At 42.3% G+C, this 15,407-nt stretch overlaps 2 protein-coding genes across 4 annotated transcripts in view; one reads left to right on the plus strand and one right to left on the minus strand.

Moving 5' to 3' along the window:
* Positions 1-134: 134 nt before the first annotated feature.
* LOC121136971 (scavenger receptor class F member 2-like) lies at positions 135-4,588 on the minus strand. The gene is made up of 4 exons (XM_040738620.1): positions 4,482-4,588; positions 1,758-1,899; positions 1,006-1,681; positions 135-901 (listed from the first exon to the last, which is right to left on the minus strand). The coding sequence occupies exons 1-4, from the start codon at positions 4,586-4,588 to the stop codon at positions 585-587; spliced, it is 1,242 nt and encodes a 413-aa protein (XP_040594554.1). The 3' UTR covers positions 135-584.
* Syt14 (synaptotagmin 14) overlaps positions 869-15,407 on the plus strand; it is a 114,608-nt gene continuing 100,069 nt past the window's right edge. For 2 of the 3 annotated variants that reach the window (XM_040738069.1, XM_040738070.1), the window contains exons 1-2: positions 1,411-1,556; positions 8,888-8,935. In XM_040738069.1, the coding sequence (XP_040594003.1) occupies positions 1,544-1,556; positions 8,888-8,935 (61 nt within the window). In that variant the 5' untranslated portion in view covers positions 1,411-1,543. Of the gene's footprint in view, positions 895-1,410; positions 1,557-8,887; positions 8,936-15,407 lie in introns of those variants that run through there. The other variant, XM_040738072.1, reaches the window with a different exon arrangement.

Here is a 15,407-nt window from a genome sequence, read left to right on the forward strand (position 1 = left end):
CTCCAACCCTTGCAGCCAGCTCTCAGCACAATGCGTGGATCCATAGGGATTCACTTAGCTAGTCACAGCAGTAAAGAATGGGGCCAGGGGAATGTCTCAGAGGGTAAAAGTGTTTGCCACCAATCCTGCCTGGTCCCTGGAGCCCGTATGGTGTCGAGAACACACTTCTGCAAGCTGTCCTCTGACCTCCACCCGCTTGTCCTGCCCCAGCAAATAAGCAACGTAAAAAATGTTAAAGGATGAATGTCTATTGAGCATAAACAGACTGAGGGAGAGGTTATATAAAAGGCACGAAAGACAGTTTCTGCTCTAGATTGCAGTCCAACACCACTTACATAATAGGTGGAAAACATGTTCTTTGTGTCAGTCCTGAATATAGCCACCTGCCCTAGGAGTGAGCATTTTCTCCACCAGGGAGAATCGCTGAACCCCTGTGCCTTATTGTACGTGGCTTTGTTGTCCGGGCCCTGAAAGTACCCAATGAAGTGGGGGGGGGGGGATTCGTGCAAAGTGGCGGGGGCTGAAGTGAAAATTAGGGAGCTAGCTGTTGGTTGTTCAGGGCTGGCCTTTGCCTGCTTTCGTGGTCACGGGCTTGCAAACTGGAAAAAAAAATGTGTGGACAAGCTCATCAGGCCCTTTGTCACGGTGTCTGCCCTACACCTACATTCGCGTGGCTTCCAGTGTGTGCGTGCAGTGAATGCATGCACAGATGCCAACTCGTGTGCTTCCAAGGGGGGGGCCACCACCAACACCATGAGTTGAGTCTCATCAGGAATGAGGCTGCAGAGAGGGTGGGTGGGAGGGAGGGAGGGAGAGAGCAGAGACCGTCCTGAGGATCCTCCTTCCGGTTTGCTGTGCCAAGAAGCCGTCTCTACTCCAAAGTGGAGATCGGAGGTGAGAGCTGAGGCAAAACAAAACAAAACAAAACAAACCGGGTAGGCTTTGGCTGGGCGGGAATGGCGCGCCCGTCCCACGCCCATGCCGGGATCTGTCCGCGGTGCTGACCCGTCCTGTGGCGCTCGCCGAGCGGAGATGCAAGGAGGTTGGCCGCCGAGGGAGCCGCTGCCCGAGACCCTTGCAAGGAGGGTTGGGGGCGGGACAGAGCCGGGCTGGAGGCGTGGCCTGCGCGAGGTGGGCGGGGCTTGACCAGGGTGGGCGGGGTCGTGGGCTCTCCGGGGGGGCGGGGCCTGAGGTGGTGGTAGGTAGGTGGGAGCGGGTTAAGCCCACGGTCGAGGGCCCAAGTTAACGGTTGCGGGCAGGGGCGGGGCCTGGAGGGCCCGCGTGGGGGGTGGGGGCGGCGGCGGCGGGGCGGCGTCACGTGCCCGACGGTGCGCGTCCGCGGAAGGTTCCGCTTCCTGCTCGCCGCCTGCTCCGGAGCTCCGACCCCACCCCGCCGCCCCGCCCCGGCTCCCCCGAGGCCCCCCCGCAGCCTGGCCCCGGGGCGGCCCCGCCCCTCTCGCCGGAGGCCTAGGCGCGTCCTCCCGCACCCTCCTCCACCCCTGCGCTTCCCTGCGCTGTTGGTGCGGTCCATGGCGAGCGCATCATGGCGATCGAGGGTAAGTGGAGGCCGAGCGATGCGCGCACAAGACGCGCCCGCGGGCGAGCGCTGGGCCTGGGAGGCCGAGGCGCGGGTGGTGGGTCCCGACCGTGAGGGAGGCGGCGGTGGTGGCGGGACACCGGCCTAGGCGCGGTCCTCGAGGGCACTGGCCTGAGCGCCGAGGTGCAGAGAGGCTGAGGCGCTGAGGGGACTCAGGTACTAAGGCGCTGGGACCACCGGCGGCTGCAGTTGAGGTCTCGGCGGCGGCGTGGGACAGGTGAACTCGCTCAAGGTGCTGCTCCCCGCCGCCTGCCGAGCCCGCGCTCTGTGCTGGTGATGTCTTTACTGTCCCCTCCTGCTGGCTGGTGGAAGGGACCGAGACGTGTGCTTGAGGTTAACCCTCTCACCTGACCCTCAAAATTGCTTGTCCCTGGGGGAGAAGTAAATGCACCCTGAGGACTCCAGCAGAAATGTTTCACAAGTAGCTTAATTAGAATTAAGTCCCTGGATAAGATAGGTGGTGCTGGTGTGTTTCCCCTGTATCCTGAGAACGTGGGTCTGGAATGACGTGTGATCTGCCTTGCTCTTAAAAGAGGGTATTGTGCGGTTTAGTATCACACAGGTAGGAGAGTGCCGACAGAATTTTGTTCCCCATTTCAGATGAGCTCAGTGCAGAAAGATTTCCAAAACTTCCCTGTGGGACGGTGTACGTTCATGTGCAGGGTACCAATAGCTGAATCATTACTTGTCTACAGTTTATGTGTTCCTCCTGAGTAAAACTCAGCACAGTAATTCCCCTAGGTGACTGGTCTCTGGTTAGTATACACACCTGCGACACAGCCATCTGATGACGGAATTGATTAAGCTGTGTGTTGGACGTTTCCTTCATTTTGGAGACTGAGTACTGGATACATTGGCATAATTTTAAGTACCCGCGTCTGCTAAGATGATGGAGAGTAGAGTCTAATCTGTAATCTTTGATGTTTCTGTTAGTCAGGACAGCATGTTTAACCCTTTTTCTTCTCAGTATATTTTACTGGAGCTGGAAAGTCAGGGAGCAGAACCCACGGATTGATGTAGCATGCTTTATTTTGCCAACAACTTTGTGGAAGAATTTCTTGTAAAGTCATACAAGTACAATTTTATGCAGAAAATGAAGGATTGGCCCAGATAGGATTCACATATGATATCATAACTTGTAACTACTTATTGTCCAGTTTTTGTTAATGCGTGGGTATCTTCCTCTGGCGGTTAAATGTTCCAACATTTTACTCCATCTTTTGTTTGTATCTTTAAATGATAAGATTTCCCTGTGTGTCTTTTGGTGCTGGGCTATACATGCAGCCTATTCTTATACCTGTGCATTTATTTAAGGTTTTCATGATATAAATATCAACACTTAGGCCTTCTCTAATTTGGCAAGGAAACTGTAGTTAATACGTTTCAAGTCAAGTTATCAGGTTGAGGCAGTCTAACTGTGTCTCTAACTGTGTCTCACTGAAGTGGGTTGTTTATATGTGCATCCTAATTTCTTCACCTCTGAGGAGAATCTTATTTGCTCAGTGTGATAATACCATAAGTCAGTGCTTCTTTAAAGACCTGGTTGGCAGTCATACCAATCAGGATGATATAGTCACTTCATGGAAATAATTTCAGATACAGGTTTTATGTAGAGGAGGAAATCAGTGACTTATTATTAGACTCAAAGGTGGTGAAACCACTGAGCACAGCTACTAAGAGTATGCCTAACTGCTGCAAACATCTGTTCTTCAGTTCACAGCAAGGCTTATGCAAAGGGCTGTAGACAAAGCTAGAGATAGACTTTGTATCAAGGTCGAATTGGAAGTTTAGGAGTCCTGAGGGTATTTCATTCAACATGCTTCCTTTTGAAGTGGCTCTTCAAACATTCAGTTCATTTACTTGTTAATTCAATGAACATTTATTGAATACCAGGCATACACAATGTTCTAAAATAGACTTTGTGGGATCTTCCCTGTTGGAATCTATGTTCTGGTGGGATAGGTAATTTTAAGCATATGGTTAAGCATATAGTGTGTATACCAAGAGATAAACCATGCATGCTCCCTTTTGTATAAAAACACGCAGTGGTGATGACTTCAGAACTAATTTTGAGGTAAAAAATGTTATGCCCTTAAGGTCTTTATATTTTGCCTGAAGTTTTGTACTGCTAATTCTGCTATTCAGCAACTTTGGTCTAACCTAGTCCTAGTTTTGCTTTCTTAAACAATACTTAAAATACATCCTTTTGTGTGTGTATGTGTGTGTGTAACACATCCTCTTCATTTGCAGACAACTGTACACTCCTTTGTTTTAAAATTTGAAATATAGTGATGGAAAATTCCATTCCACTTGTGTACTGAAGCTATTACAACCTTACTTTACTTGTACTTAATTTTATGAATGTAGCTTAATATTAGAATAACCTTTAGTGTAACTTCTTGTTGCCTCAAATAAGATTCTTTTCAAACAAAACTACAGACTGCTTTACTTGGATTACTCACTCTAGCTCTGTCTTCAGTCCTTTGCAAACTAAGTTATGAATTGAGAATAGGTGTACTGAAAATAGTAAAACTCAAAAATGCCTGTTCAGCAACCCCATTTGTATACATTTTATAAGCAACTGAAACAGCTTTACTATCAGAACTCAGGAGAGTAGTTCTTTGTGTAGATTTGGGCAGTGTTTGTGAAGATGAGTGACTTCGGAATTGGTGGCTACCTGCTGTGTCTGACCTCGGTTTGCTGTAACTCAGGTGCATGCTTTGTGATAACTGATTGCATGGGACTTTATACATGTGTGTACTTTCCTGTATTTGTGTTTTCCTGACCTCCAACGTGAAAAATGAGATTAGGGAAAGACAGGTACTGAAAAAGAGAAAGAAACCATCCAGGAGTCTTTGTTTCCTAGGCCTAAACTCTGATATACTCTTTGAGCTTCATGTTTTTGGTATTCACCGTGGCCAGCTCATCATAATACTGAATTTCAGTCACAGACACCCACTTCTCCCTTTTATGATAGTCACAGACAAACATGTTGTGCTATGGTACTCTTTTTCCTATTAGTTGTGGACTTGGTTTTAGAAGTTTTCAAAATAGTCATTGATCTGATCTGCCTCCAACAGCGATTCCTGTTTAGCAGATTTAGCATGCAGCATAAAAGCTTTATTTTTGTTTTGGGATTATTATTATTACCACTTTACACTTTCTCACCTTACCTCAAATACCCAAACACAGGTTTGTAAAGACAGTACTAGATGATGCTGACTTTAGGATTGAAGCCTGGCTCAACCCAGAAAGCACGATCATTTACAACACCGTGCTTTTAAAATTAGAGACCCAAACTAGTATGAGTGAATGGCTTAAATTGGGGACTCATCTAAAAATACATCTATAAGTTAGAGGTCTAAATAGGTTAAGGTGATTTGGGGCAGTTGGCAGCATAAACAGCAAATGTTTAAAGTTTTTTCCTTATGAACAATAAGAAAGAATTTACAGAGGAACTTAAAAGTTGTGACTACTTTCATGGATGAACTTGGGGGAAAGAGATGAAATATAAGACACTAGTTTTTCAGTGTCTGACCATGAAAAAAATAGTGCAAATTGTATGTGGAGATGATTTAGGCTAGTGGTCAGAACCGAATAAATGAATCTTAAAGAGAACTCTTACAGGAACTAAATTACAGGTTTAAGTCTATCTTTGACACCTGCATGCACTTTGATGGTGCATTTTCCCTTCCGTAAACATGTAAGAAAGTAGATAATCTGTAATGATTCTTATCTTCCTCTCAAAAATATCCTAGGTACTTACTAGGCACATTCACATATACAAACACATGAAGGTACATAATCAGCACATATATGCCCCCCAACACCTGTTTTCTTATCTTCCTTACTTGTGCCACTGTGGAGGACTGTACAGTATTCTCTTGCTCCTACATGGATTTGCCTGAGGAGAATTATACTGATGACTGAAGTGTCACCCAGTGTGTCTTAATTACATGTTGCTGATTATTTCAAGGAAATTCACTTTATTTAAATTACCTTAAAGCATTCAAAAGCAATTTCAGATTTTCCTACTTTTTGTACAAATGAAGAAAGTCCATTTTAACTTCTTAAATAACTTCATTGATACTACAATATTTGAAAATTTTAAAACATTAATTAGCAATCTTGGGAAACTTTAACTCTTAGGTAAGTTTTACTTTGTACCATAAAAATAATGAGCTAGCTAGGTTTCTTTCTAAATTCTAATCTCTTATGTTAATTGTATGATTTTTTTTCTTCAAATAAGTACTTCGACAGATTTGACAGTTGTCAGTTAACTAAGTTTAAGATGTAATAATTATTTGATTAGCTTTTAAAAACTAAAGTTCTTTTATTTAATATAGGTAAAATAAATACTTACCAAAGATAGGGGCAGTGAAAGATGGCTATTGGGTAAGGGTGCTTGTTGCCATGCCTAACAACCTGAATTCAATTTCCAGAGCTCCTGCATGTTTTCCTCTGGCTTTCACACACGCACTGTGCCGAAAATGCATGTTCGGGGATACATATACACACACACAATAAATAAATGTAAAAACCCATATATATGTGCATATATATATGCATACATGTGATAGTTTTTCATGTTATTCCACAGTGTCTTGTTTTGTTGTTATTGTTAATACTGAGTTTTGTAAAAAGTGTTGTTATATATTTGGGATTAGGTGCATGAAATAAAACAACCAATTTATATTAAATATGTGGAGAGTTTAAATAATTTATTTTTATTTATTTCAAAATAATGTATAGTGTGTGTGTGTGTGTGTGTGTGTGTGTGTGTGTGTGTGTGTGTGTGTGTTTGAATGTAGATGTCTGCAAAGGCCAGAAGAGGGCATCCGATCCCTGGAACTGTTAAAGGTAGTTATGAGATACCAGACATGGGTCCCAGGAACTAAATTTTGGTCCTCTGCGTGTGTTTTGCCCACTGAGCCATGGCTTCAGCCCAAGAGATTCTTGCTTTAATGATTGATGTTAAAAAGGTGCAATCTGAGCTGAGTGGTGGTGGCACGCACCTTTAGTCACAGTACATGGAAGGCAGAGGCAGGCATCTCTGTGAGGCAGCCTGGTCTACAGAGCTACACAGAGAAACCCTGTCTCGAAACCCCAAAACCAATCAGGTTCCATGAGTAAAGTATGTAACTCAAATTTAAGTTACAAATGTTGACCTGTAGAGGATGTGACTTAATTATTGTATAGAAGAGTATGAAAACATCGTAGGTCTCAATGCAAATTATGGTTATTGTTATCACATGATTTTCTAGTATCTTGAAAATAGTCCATTAAAATTGAGTGAATACCTACTCATTTGACTAATGTCTTCTCAGTTGTAAATGATGCATTCACAGGTATATTTTATTCTAGCTCTTCAGCAAGTGATCTGTTATAGTTCATTGGTTATATTACAATTAATACCATATTTGACAAAGAAATTTTGCTGAATAATAATTCTTTTTTAGTTTTAGCTTTGTGTCTAGTATTTTTTCCTTGCTAAGCCTGTATTCCTGATCCTTAGTATTATTGTTATTGATCAAGGAAGCAGAGGCTACTTTACAAACAAATAACCTACTTTGATGCTAGAAATATTGTTTCCTAGTTTTTTTTCTTTTCTTTTGCTTACTTCTCAGATGGTCCACTTTTTAAAAAAAACCTGAATATAACTGTTTTTATTTCTCATATAGTTGCTGTAGGAGTCATGTTTCTTGTAACTGAACTGTTTATAATAAGCTTCTATAATGAACTAAAATGATGACATAATTTAATGTTATTATGTAAAAATTAATTCATAGTATAGTAGATAAGGTTAAACATACAGAGAATACTACAAAATTTTATTGAGCTTACATTAGTAGTAGCATTATGTTTTTGAGGGAAAGAAATACATATTTATGTAGTGATTAATAAAATTACTCTTAAAAAAGAGTAATCAATATATTTATGAGATATATGTAATGTTTTTATATGTACACATATTGTAGAAGACTAAATCAAGACATGTCTTCTACTTTTCCTACTTATTTCTTTGTGGCGAGAACATTTAAAATCTTCTGTTTTCAAGACTATATTACATTATCATAAAATCATCATACTGTGCAGTAGATCACTGAAAAACATTCCCCCAATTGGGTTTAGCTTGTCTTTTGTGTCTGGCTTTTTTCACTCAGACTGGTCTTTTTACTGCTTATCCCTACTGTTGGAAATGTCAAAGTAGTCTTTATAAAGGCCCTATAGCATCCCATTGTGTATGCAAACCGCAGAGTTCCGTCCCTTGGCATTATCTTGCCAGATATACCCAGCAATTTTTCTGGATATATAACCAGGAGAAAGGCATGCATATGTGCATTAAAGAGACACACTGTAAATGGCCTTAATACAAACCCAAACTCAACCCAGTCCAAATGTTTAGGAAGTGAAGTTTATGTAGGTATAAATATATACAGGCTTGTGTACATATTTATGTATATTTAAATGCAGTGGAATTTTGTATAGCGATGAAAATGAATGAATCACAAGTAATACATTGGGCTGATTTCACAAATGTACTGTACTATCAGAACTCAGGAGAGTAGTTCTTTGTGTAGATTTGGGCAGTGTTTGTAAAGATGAGTTGACTTCGGAGTTGGTGACTACCTGCCAAGTCTGGCCTCGGTTTGCTGTAACTCAGGTGTATGCTTTGTGATAACTGATTGCATGGGACTTTATACATGTGTGTACTTTCCTGTATTTGTGTTTTCCTGACCTCCAACTTGAAAAATGAGGTTAGGAAGAAAAAGGCCTTCCAAAGAAGCAACAGGTTTTTTGGGGGTGTGGAGCTGTACTGTTGCTACTTTTTACCATGTTATATATTAACTTGTCTTCTACAAATTAGTAAGAGTGGGTAGCTGAGGGTGGGGCAAGGGCCAGCTTCCCTTTATAGCTTGTGTGGTGATATGACTGGTGCTTCCACAGGGCTAGCATGTACAGTGACTGGCCCTCGCTACGCTTCCTCCCAGCTGATGGGAAGGGGCACAGGAAATGGTGAGATAGTCTCTCCAGAAGCTTTCTAACCAGATAGCCTACGAAATAAAGGAAGAGTCACCATTCCTAAAGTTATGAAACCTTAATTGCTGGATTATTCAGAAAAATTCAGGCCGTTTTATTTAGCTTCATTAACCTTCAAGAAAATAATTAGGGAACTTTTTCCTAAGATCATTTCTAGGTGCATGTTTAGCATGGTTCTTTGAAACAGTAAAATTTAGGCCATTTTCTGCGTTTTTAGTTGCTAATAAACTTCTTTTTTTTTTTTTTTAGGTGGAGAGAGAACCTGTGGAGTACATGAACTCATCTGTATTAGAAAAGGTAGGCTAATGTTCTGCATAGATATTTAAATACTAAATGAATACTTCCTAGGATATAGTATATTTTACTATGATAAATTGGATATCTAAGGCATATAATTTAGTAGATATTAGCACTCATTATCTGTGGAGTCCATGCTGCTTATTATGTGACTACTGAGGGTTGCATATTTCATTTTGATGGACTAATGAAGTCTGGTTTCTATAAAAAGAATTGTTCTTTGGGGTGTGAATAGGCAGAGAACAGAGGGCTTGATTTCTGTTCCTTTCCAGAATCTGAGTGCTGGGTGCATATTGACCCCTAATTGGTTTTTGTTCTGTTTGCTGTACCTCATCAGAGTGATGTGAGCAGTTGCTTGAAATTCAGGTTGGGAGCATGTACAAAGACCACACAACCACAGGACACCCACAACTGCCTGTGCTTCCTTACAAGGAGCCAGCTGGCAGCTAGGTAGCTGAACAAGGTAGCCCAGGGAAGGTGATTCAGATATTAAGTGGAAGACAAGGAACCTGGTGCTCTCTGAGTGTTAAGAAACCTGGGGAGATTGCAATTCATTAGGAGGGATCATAGCTCTGAAGTGCTGTGAAGGAGACCAGAGAGAGAGTGTGTGTGAGGGGAGAGCCTTTGTTCCCTGACCACTCCTGCTTGGGTCTCAGCAAGGAGTAGAGATAGCACTCTATCAAGAAGCCCAAAACCCACCCTGACCTTTCACCTAGGACGTTGGAGCAGTGTCTGTAACATATGGTATGACTGACATGCCAGTGAAATATGTTATTTTCAGTCTTGACAGTTCTGGAAAATCCTTAGCTGCTCTGGAATTAAAAAAAAAATTAAGCCTTGGGTGAATACATGTGATTATTGTTGATGTGGTTATGCTAATTAGTTTGTGGGTCACTGCCAGTAGTGCTGTCATTTAAAGACAATCTACTTTCTTCATTAACACGTAGGTTGTTGTGTCTTTCCTCTGGTAGTGGAAAGGGAGAAACTGAAGTCAGTTTTCTTGATTGGTGCATCTTTTCAAAAATAAGGAAGATCATATTTGTATATTTTAAGTAAATATTTTTCTCCTGTGTTATTCTTTATTTATTTTGTGCATTAAATTATTTTAATCCTACCGAGAGGTTTAAATAATTTTATAGTTATTACCTTGTCCCACTAACATTTTTGAAAATTTTTACTTGATGGGACAGCAAAAATTGCTATCAGAGCATTTGGAATCACACTTCATCATAACCCAAAGACCGAGAAGCAATTCGGTTGGAATCAAAAGCAACTGATGCAGTAGTCAGGTGACGAAGGATTCAAGATAAGACTAGAGACAGCTAGAAGGAAGCCAACCCTGGGGAAAGGCATCAGGTGATCTTAACAGGCCGCTTACCTTGGCTGCGTGGTCTGCCTCTTGGCTAGGGTAGTATGCAGAGTCTTGCTGACCTTACCCTGTATTCAGCCAGCCTTTCCACCTCTCTTTGTGCTGTAGAGTCTTCATTCTGTGATTATTTTACTTTGAGGTAAGGTCTCAGGTGGCTCAGGCTGGCCTTGAATTTACTGTGTAGCAGAGAAAGGTTTTGAACTCCTGATGATCTTTCTACCACCGGCCAAGTGTTAGGATTATAGGTGTGTGCTGGCGCCATGCCTGACTTCATGCACTGCTGGGGATTGAACCTAGGGCCACATGCATGCTAAGCAAGTACTCTACTACTGAGCCACAACCTTAGCCCAGTTAGCATTTAAAAAAACTGTTTACACTGTAATCGCTTCATGAAAAGATATTTAGATCTCTGTCTCCTCATCAGTTAATAGTATCCTACTCTAAATGTTTCATAAATGTTTAAGCATTTAAGGCTGAAGGTTAACACTTCTTCATTTTAAGCTCGACTTACACAGATCAGAACATACCAAGGTTATATAAACTAGAATCGTTGTAATTAGTGCCAGTTATTCTAAGAAAATGACACCAGATCACCACCCTCCTTTTTTTGAGGTAGGCTTTCCTATATCCCATGCTGGCCTTTAACTTGCTGGGTGTCTGAGGCTGGCATTAAATTTCTACCTTCATCTCCCAGTGCTGGGATCTCAAGAATGTGCTGCTATGCCCTGCTCAACAGAGAATTCCCTTTTACTTGTCCTTTCTGTCTTTTGCTGGCTGTTCTCTCTGCAACACAGAATATATGAGAGTGTAGCACCTGACTAATTTCACTTCTTTCCCTTCCATTGGTTTCTACCTAGTTTTGTTGTTTTTGAATGTTCCTTGAACAAATCTAGTGTGGATGACCCTTAAGTACTTGCTCTTTTACCTAATTTCTTTTTTTTTTTTTTTTTTTACCTAATTTCTTAATAGTTTCATTTGGATGTCAATAGAATGGCAGACTGACTCATCTGAAAGACATGTCTTAATTTCTTAAGTGAGCCTTCACCTTCTGATGAGTCCTTCTCACCTCAGCTGATAAGCACTGCCTACTTGCTTAGGTCCTAATAGTCCTGTATTTCAGTCAGTCTCTCATCTCCCGTTCGTAATGTGTAGTTGTCAGTTGTACTTGTAGTGTACTTTGAATCTAACCCCTCCCCGTTCTGCCATTTTAGCCTTGAATATTTTCTTTTGCTTAGACCACTATAGTAAGCGTCAGTGATTTTTAAACTTGTGAATTAGATCGCATCACTCTATGGCTGGAATTGTCCTGCAAATTTCCATTGTGCGTGCAATAAAATCAAAGTACTCCCCCCATCCCCAAAGCAGGAGCTTTGAGTTCAGAGTGCCATCTACGTATCATCTGCTCAGAGGTATAAACCATTCTATGAAGTTGTGTGTGAGAACTTACTACTGGAGACCTGTGGGCAGGGAGACTCTGAAAAGGACTATCACTTTTAAGATTAAAAGGTCATGGTTATGTACTTGTTAGAAATTGCAAAATTACTTACCTTGTATATGATATTTGTCTTTGTTATTTTTTGCTATGGTGCTAGAATACTATTGGTAAAAACAACTTAAGGGAAACGTGCTTATTTTGGTTCACAGTTCCATGTATAGCCCATCATGGCTGGCAGTCATGGTGGCAGGAGCTTGAGACAGCTGGTCATATTGCATCTGCCATCAGAAAATAGGAGAGGAATGCACCAGCTGGCTTGCTCCTTTCTGTGCAGCTCAAGACCCAAGCTTAAGAAATGGTGATGCCCACTATTAGGGTGGGTCTCCCTATAAATTTTCACAGATCTGTCCAGAGGCACACCTCTGGGGCCCATTCCTGCTGTACAGGATCTTTGCTTGCTTGCCTTCTCTTAATCTCCCACTTATCAATCTATATAGTAAACTATCTTTAACCTCAAAATAAGCTAAAATAAATATCCTCACAGGTGTATGTGCCTGGAGGCTTACGTCCTAGCTCATTCCTTACCCTATCATGTTGACAATGAACAGTAGCCATATTGTTCACAATACCCTTTTGCATTCCCACCAGAAGTACACAAACTACTTGCTCTATCAGCAGTGCCTTTTGGATATTTTTGTTCTTATTGCTGCTGTTAATCTGGTGGCAGGAAAATGTAGGTCAGTGTCATTTGGGTTTTCATTTTTCTTAGGAGAACACATGTGTCTGAACTGTTTGCAGGGTATACCAGTGATCTGAAGGGTACCAGGAGAACTGCTGCCTCAGGGATGTCGGCCTACCGTTCCATAGCTTCCCACCCTTTAATATTTGCTAAATTAGGGTCCGTTTCATCTTTGAAATTAATCTCAAATATATTACACTGAAAGAGCATGGTCTTCCAGCATTGTCATTTAAATATACCACCATGCTGCAAAATAAGAATTGTGGACGTGGAAGCATGAGGCTCAGGACAAAAGGTGTTGTGTAGACAAGGATGGGAGGGTGGTGCAAAGCTGACATAGGGCAATCTAGGACAGTGTCCAGAATAGGCAGATCCGAGATGCCAAGGGCAGCCTATTTATAGAACACCCTATCTATTTTATGGTGGAGCTGTGAGCTGTGGTGCTCTGTGTTCTCTCAAGTGTACAGAAAACTCCAGCCCCACCCTTTTCTTCTGAGGTGGGATAAACAGAGGAGGTGAGGTATGAAGAGAAAGGCTATTTAGTAACACAGTCTGCTGTGTATGCAGGATGTGAGCCCTTCCTTCCCTCTCAGTCTACGACCTTGGAATTTTGTAAGTGTGTGTGTGTGTGTGTGTGTTGAGATATCTGTGTGTTTGTGTGTCTGTACATATGTGTGGAGGGCAGAGGACCATATTAGGTATCTTCTTGTGTTGCTCTCTGCTTTATTTTTTGAGACAAGATCTCTCACTGAACACAGAGTTTGCTGATTTGTCTGAGTCAGCTGGAAAGCAAGCCCTAGGGGTTTTGCGTCTTCACTGCTGTAGTACTAGGATTATAGGCATTCCCTACCATTTCCAGCTTTCACATGGGTATTGGAGATCCGAATGCCTGTCCCCATGCCTGGCATGGTAGGAGCTTTACTAGCTTAGCTACCTCCCCAGCCCCCTTTGTCTATTAAGTTGGCTTGTATGCCCACTTTATTGTATCTTCTTCACCCTGATAGAATTTACTCTTTGGTGAGAGAAAGTAGAGTTGGATTCCAGTGCTCTATGAAAGGCAGCAGTGGTAGGCAGAGAGCCAGTTTCAGAAGCCTACTGCATTTATCCAGTAATTTCCTTCTGTAGTGGTCGGAAACCAAAAGTATGTTGAAGGCCTGAAGGTTATGAAGTAGAGGGTGGGCTTCTAATGTCACTTTTCTTGTATGTGTTGATATATATCTAACATTTTAGCATTTGTCTAATTGTGTATTCTCTTCTAAGTAACAAACGTCCTGGTCTCCTGTAGCTTATAGTGTTTAGGCTAACCGGTATAGACAATAAACAAATCAAATAATTCAAAATGTCTGTAACTGCTCTAAAAATGGTAGAATACAATCGTATGTGTGCGACAGTGAGGAGAGTAGGAAGAGAGACCCACTAACTTCATATTCACTGAGCTGAGACCTTCCTGAGAAGGTAAAATTAACATTTTAGATTTTAAATTTGATTTTATAATATAAATGTTTTGCCTGTGTGTATGTATGTATACCGTGTGTGTGTCTGGTGTGCACAATGTCAGAAGAAGGCATCAGTTCCTTTGGAAATGGAGTGAGACGTGGTTGTGAGCCACCACATGAATGCTGGGAATTAAAGGTTCTCCGCAGGAGCAGCAAATGCTCTTACTCCTTGAGGCATTTCTCCATCCCCTGAGAAGACTGATTGAGCTGAGGAAGAGGTCTGCCTGATAAGGAAGAGACTCAAGGATGGGGAGTCACTTTACTGAGCAGGAAAGCAGCAGTGCTGTGAAGAAGAGCAGGGCTGTGACCCAGGGACCTGGAAGAGGTGTGGCAAAGGGCTGAGTAGTGAGCCAGCCCGGGAAGGCTCACGAAGTAAGGTGGGGAGGGCGTGATGTCTGCCTTGTGTAGGACGTGCGACCTCTGCTGAAGGTTTCGTTTAACTGCACACAGTGAGATGCAAAAGGGGAACTAGGCAGAGAAGTGATTTACTCTTAGTAGCTATTTTTTAACTGTGTGTGTGTGTGTGTGTGTGTGTGTGTGTGTGTGTGTGTGTGTGTGTTCATGTGTGCCCCAAGCATACCTGAATCAGGTACCTGTGGAGGCCAGAGACATTGAGCTAGAGTTACAAGAGGTTATGAGCCGCCCCACATGGATCCTCTACAAGAGCAGGGTCTGCTCTTAACCCCTGAGCCATCTCACCAGTACCTTGATTTACTCCCTCACCCCCTTTTTTTGAGACAGGGTGACAGGGTTTCTCTGTGAAACAGTCTTGGCTGTCCTGGAACTTACTCTATAGACAAGACAAGCCTTGAACTCACAGAGATCCGTCTGCCTCTGCCTCCCGAGTGCTGGAATTAAAGGTGTGCACCTCACCACCTGGCCTCTTCATTTACTTTTAACACATGGCCAGCAAAGGGATGAAAATGGATGCTGGAAGACCATCAGGGAACTCTTGATAATTCCAGGCAAGAGATGATGAGGCTTGGGTTCCCATGGTAGCTACTGCAGGTGCTGAGAAGTGCTTGATTCAGAGTGGGTTTTAAAGGCAGAGTCTACAAAACTTGAACATGGATTCATGTTGAAATGTGCAAGAGCTGTGCTTTGGGAGCACTCTGAGTGGCGATGCTGCTGGCTACAATGGGGCTGGCTGAGGGTACATGGGGTACACAGAAGCCACTTGCTCCAGTTTGGACATGTTGAGTTCTAGGTGTTCACTAAACATTGATTGATGGTGTCAGGAAGGCATTTGGATATCAAAATCTGGAAATTAGGATAGGAAATGGGAAATTGGGGGGATGTGGCATTGAGAACCAGGGTGCCAGTTGAGGTCACCCTGAAATTGAGTTATGTAGAAAGGCAAAGATGACCAAGTGCATACATGACTATTGATTTGTCTAAAAATGAAAACACATTAGTGTGTAGTCTAACTCTGA

This window comes from Mesocricetus auratus, unplaced genomic scaffold (assembly GCF_017639785.1).
Source record: "Mesocricetus auratus isolate SY011 unplaced genomic scaffold, BCM_Maur_2.0 Super-Scaffold_100676, whole genome shotgun sequence".
Taxonomy (NCBI): domain Eukaryota; kingdom Metazoa; phylum Chordata; class Mammalia; order Rodentia; family Cricetidae; genus Mesocricetus; species Mesocricetus auratus.

Coding starts and splice junctions, on each gene's coding strand:
- LOC121136971 (XM_040738620.1), bottom strand. CDS start 4,588: ATGTTTGTCTGTGACTATCATAAAAGGGAGAAGTGGGTGTCTGTGACT. Junction 1,900..4,481: donor AAAAACATGAAGCTCAAAGA/GTATATCAGAGT, acceptor CCCTTCCACCAG/CCAGCAGGAGGGGACAGTAA. Junction 1,682..1,757: donor CCGGTGGTCCCAGCGCCTTA/GTACCTGAGTCC, acceptor GACCGCGCCTAG/GCCGGTGTCCCGCCACCACC.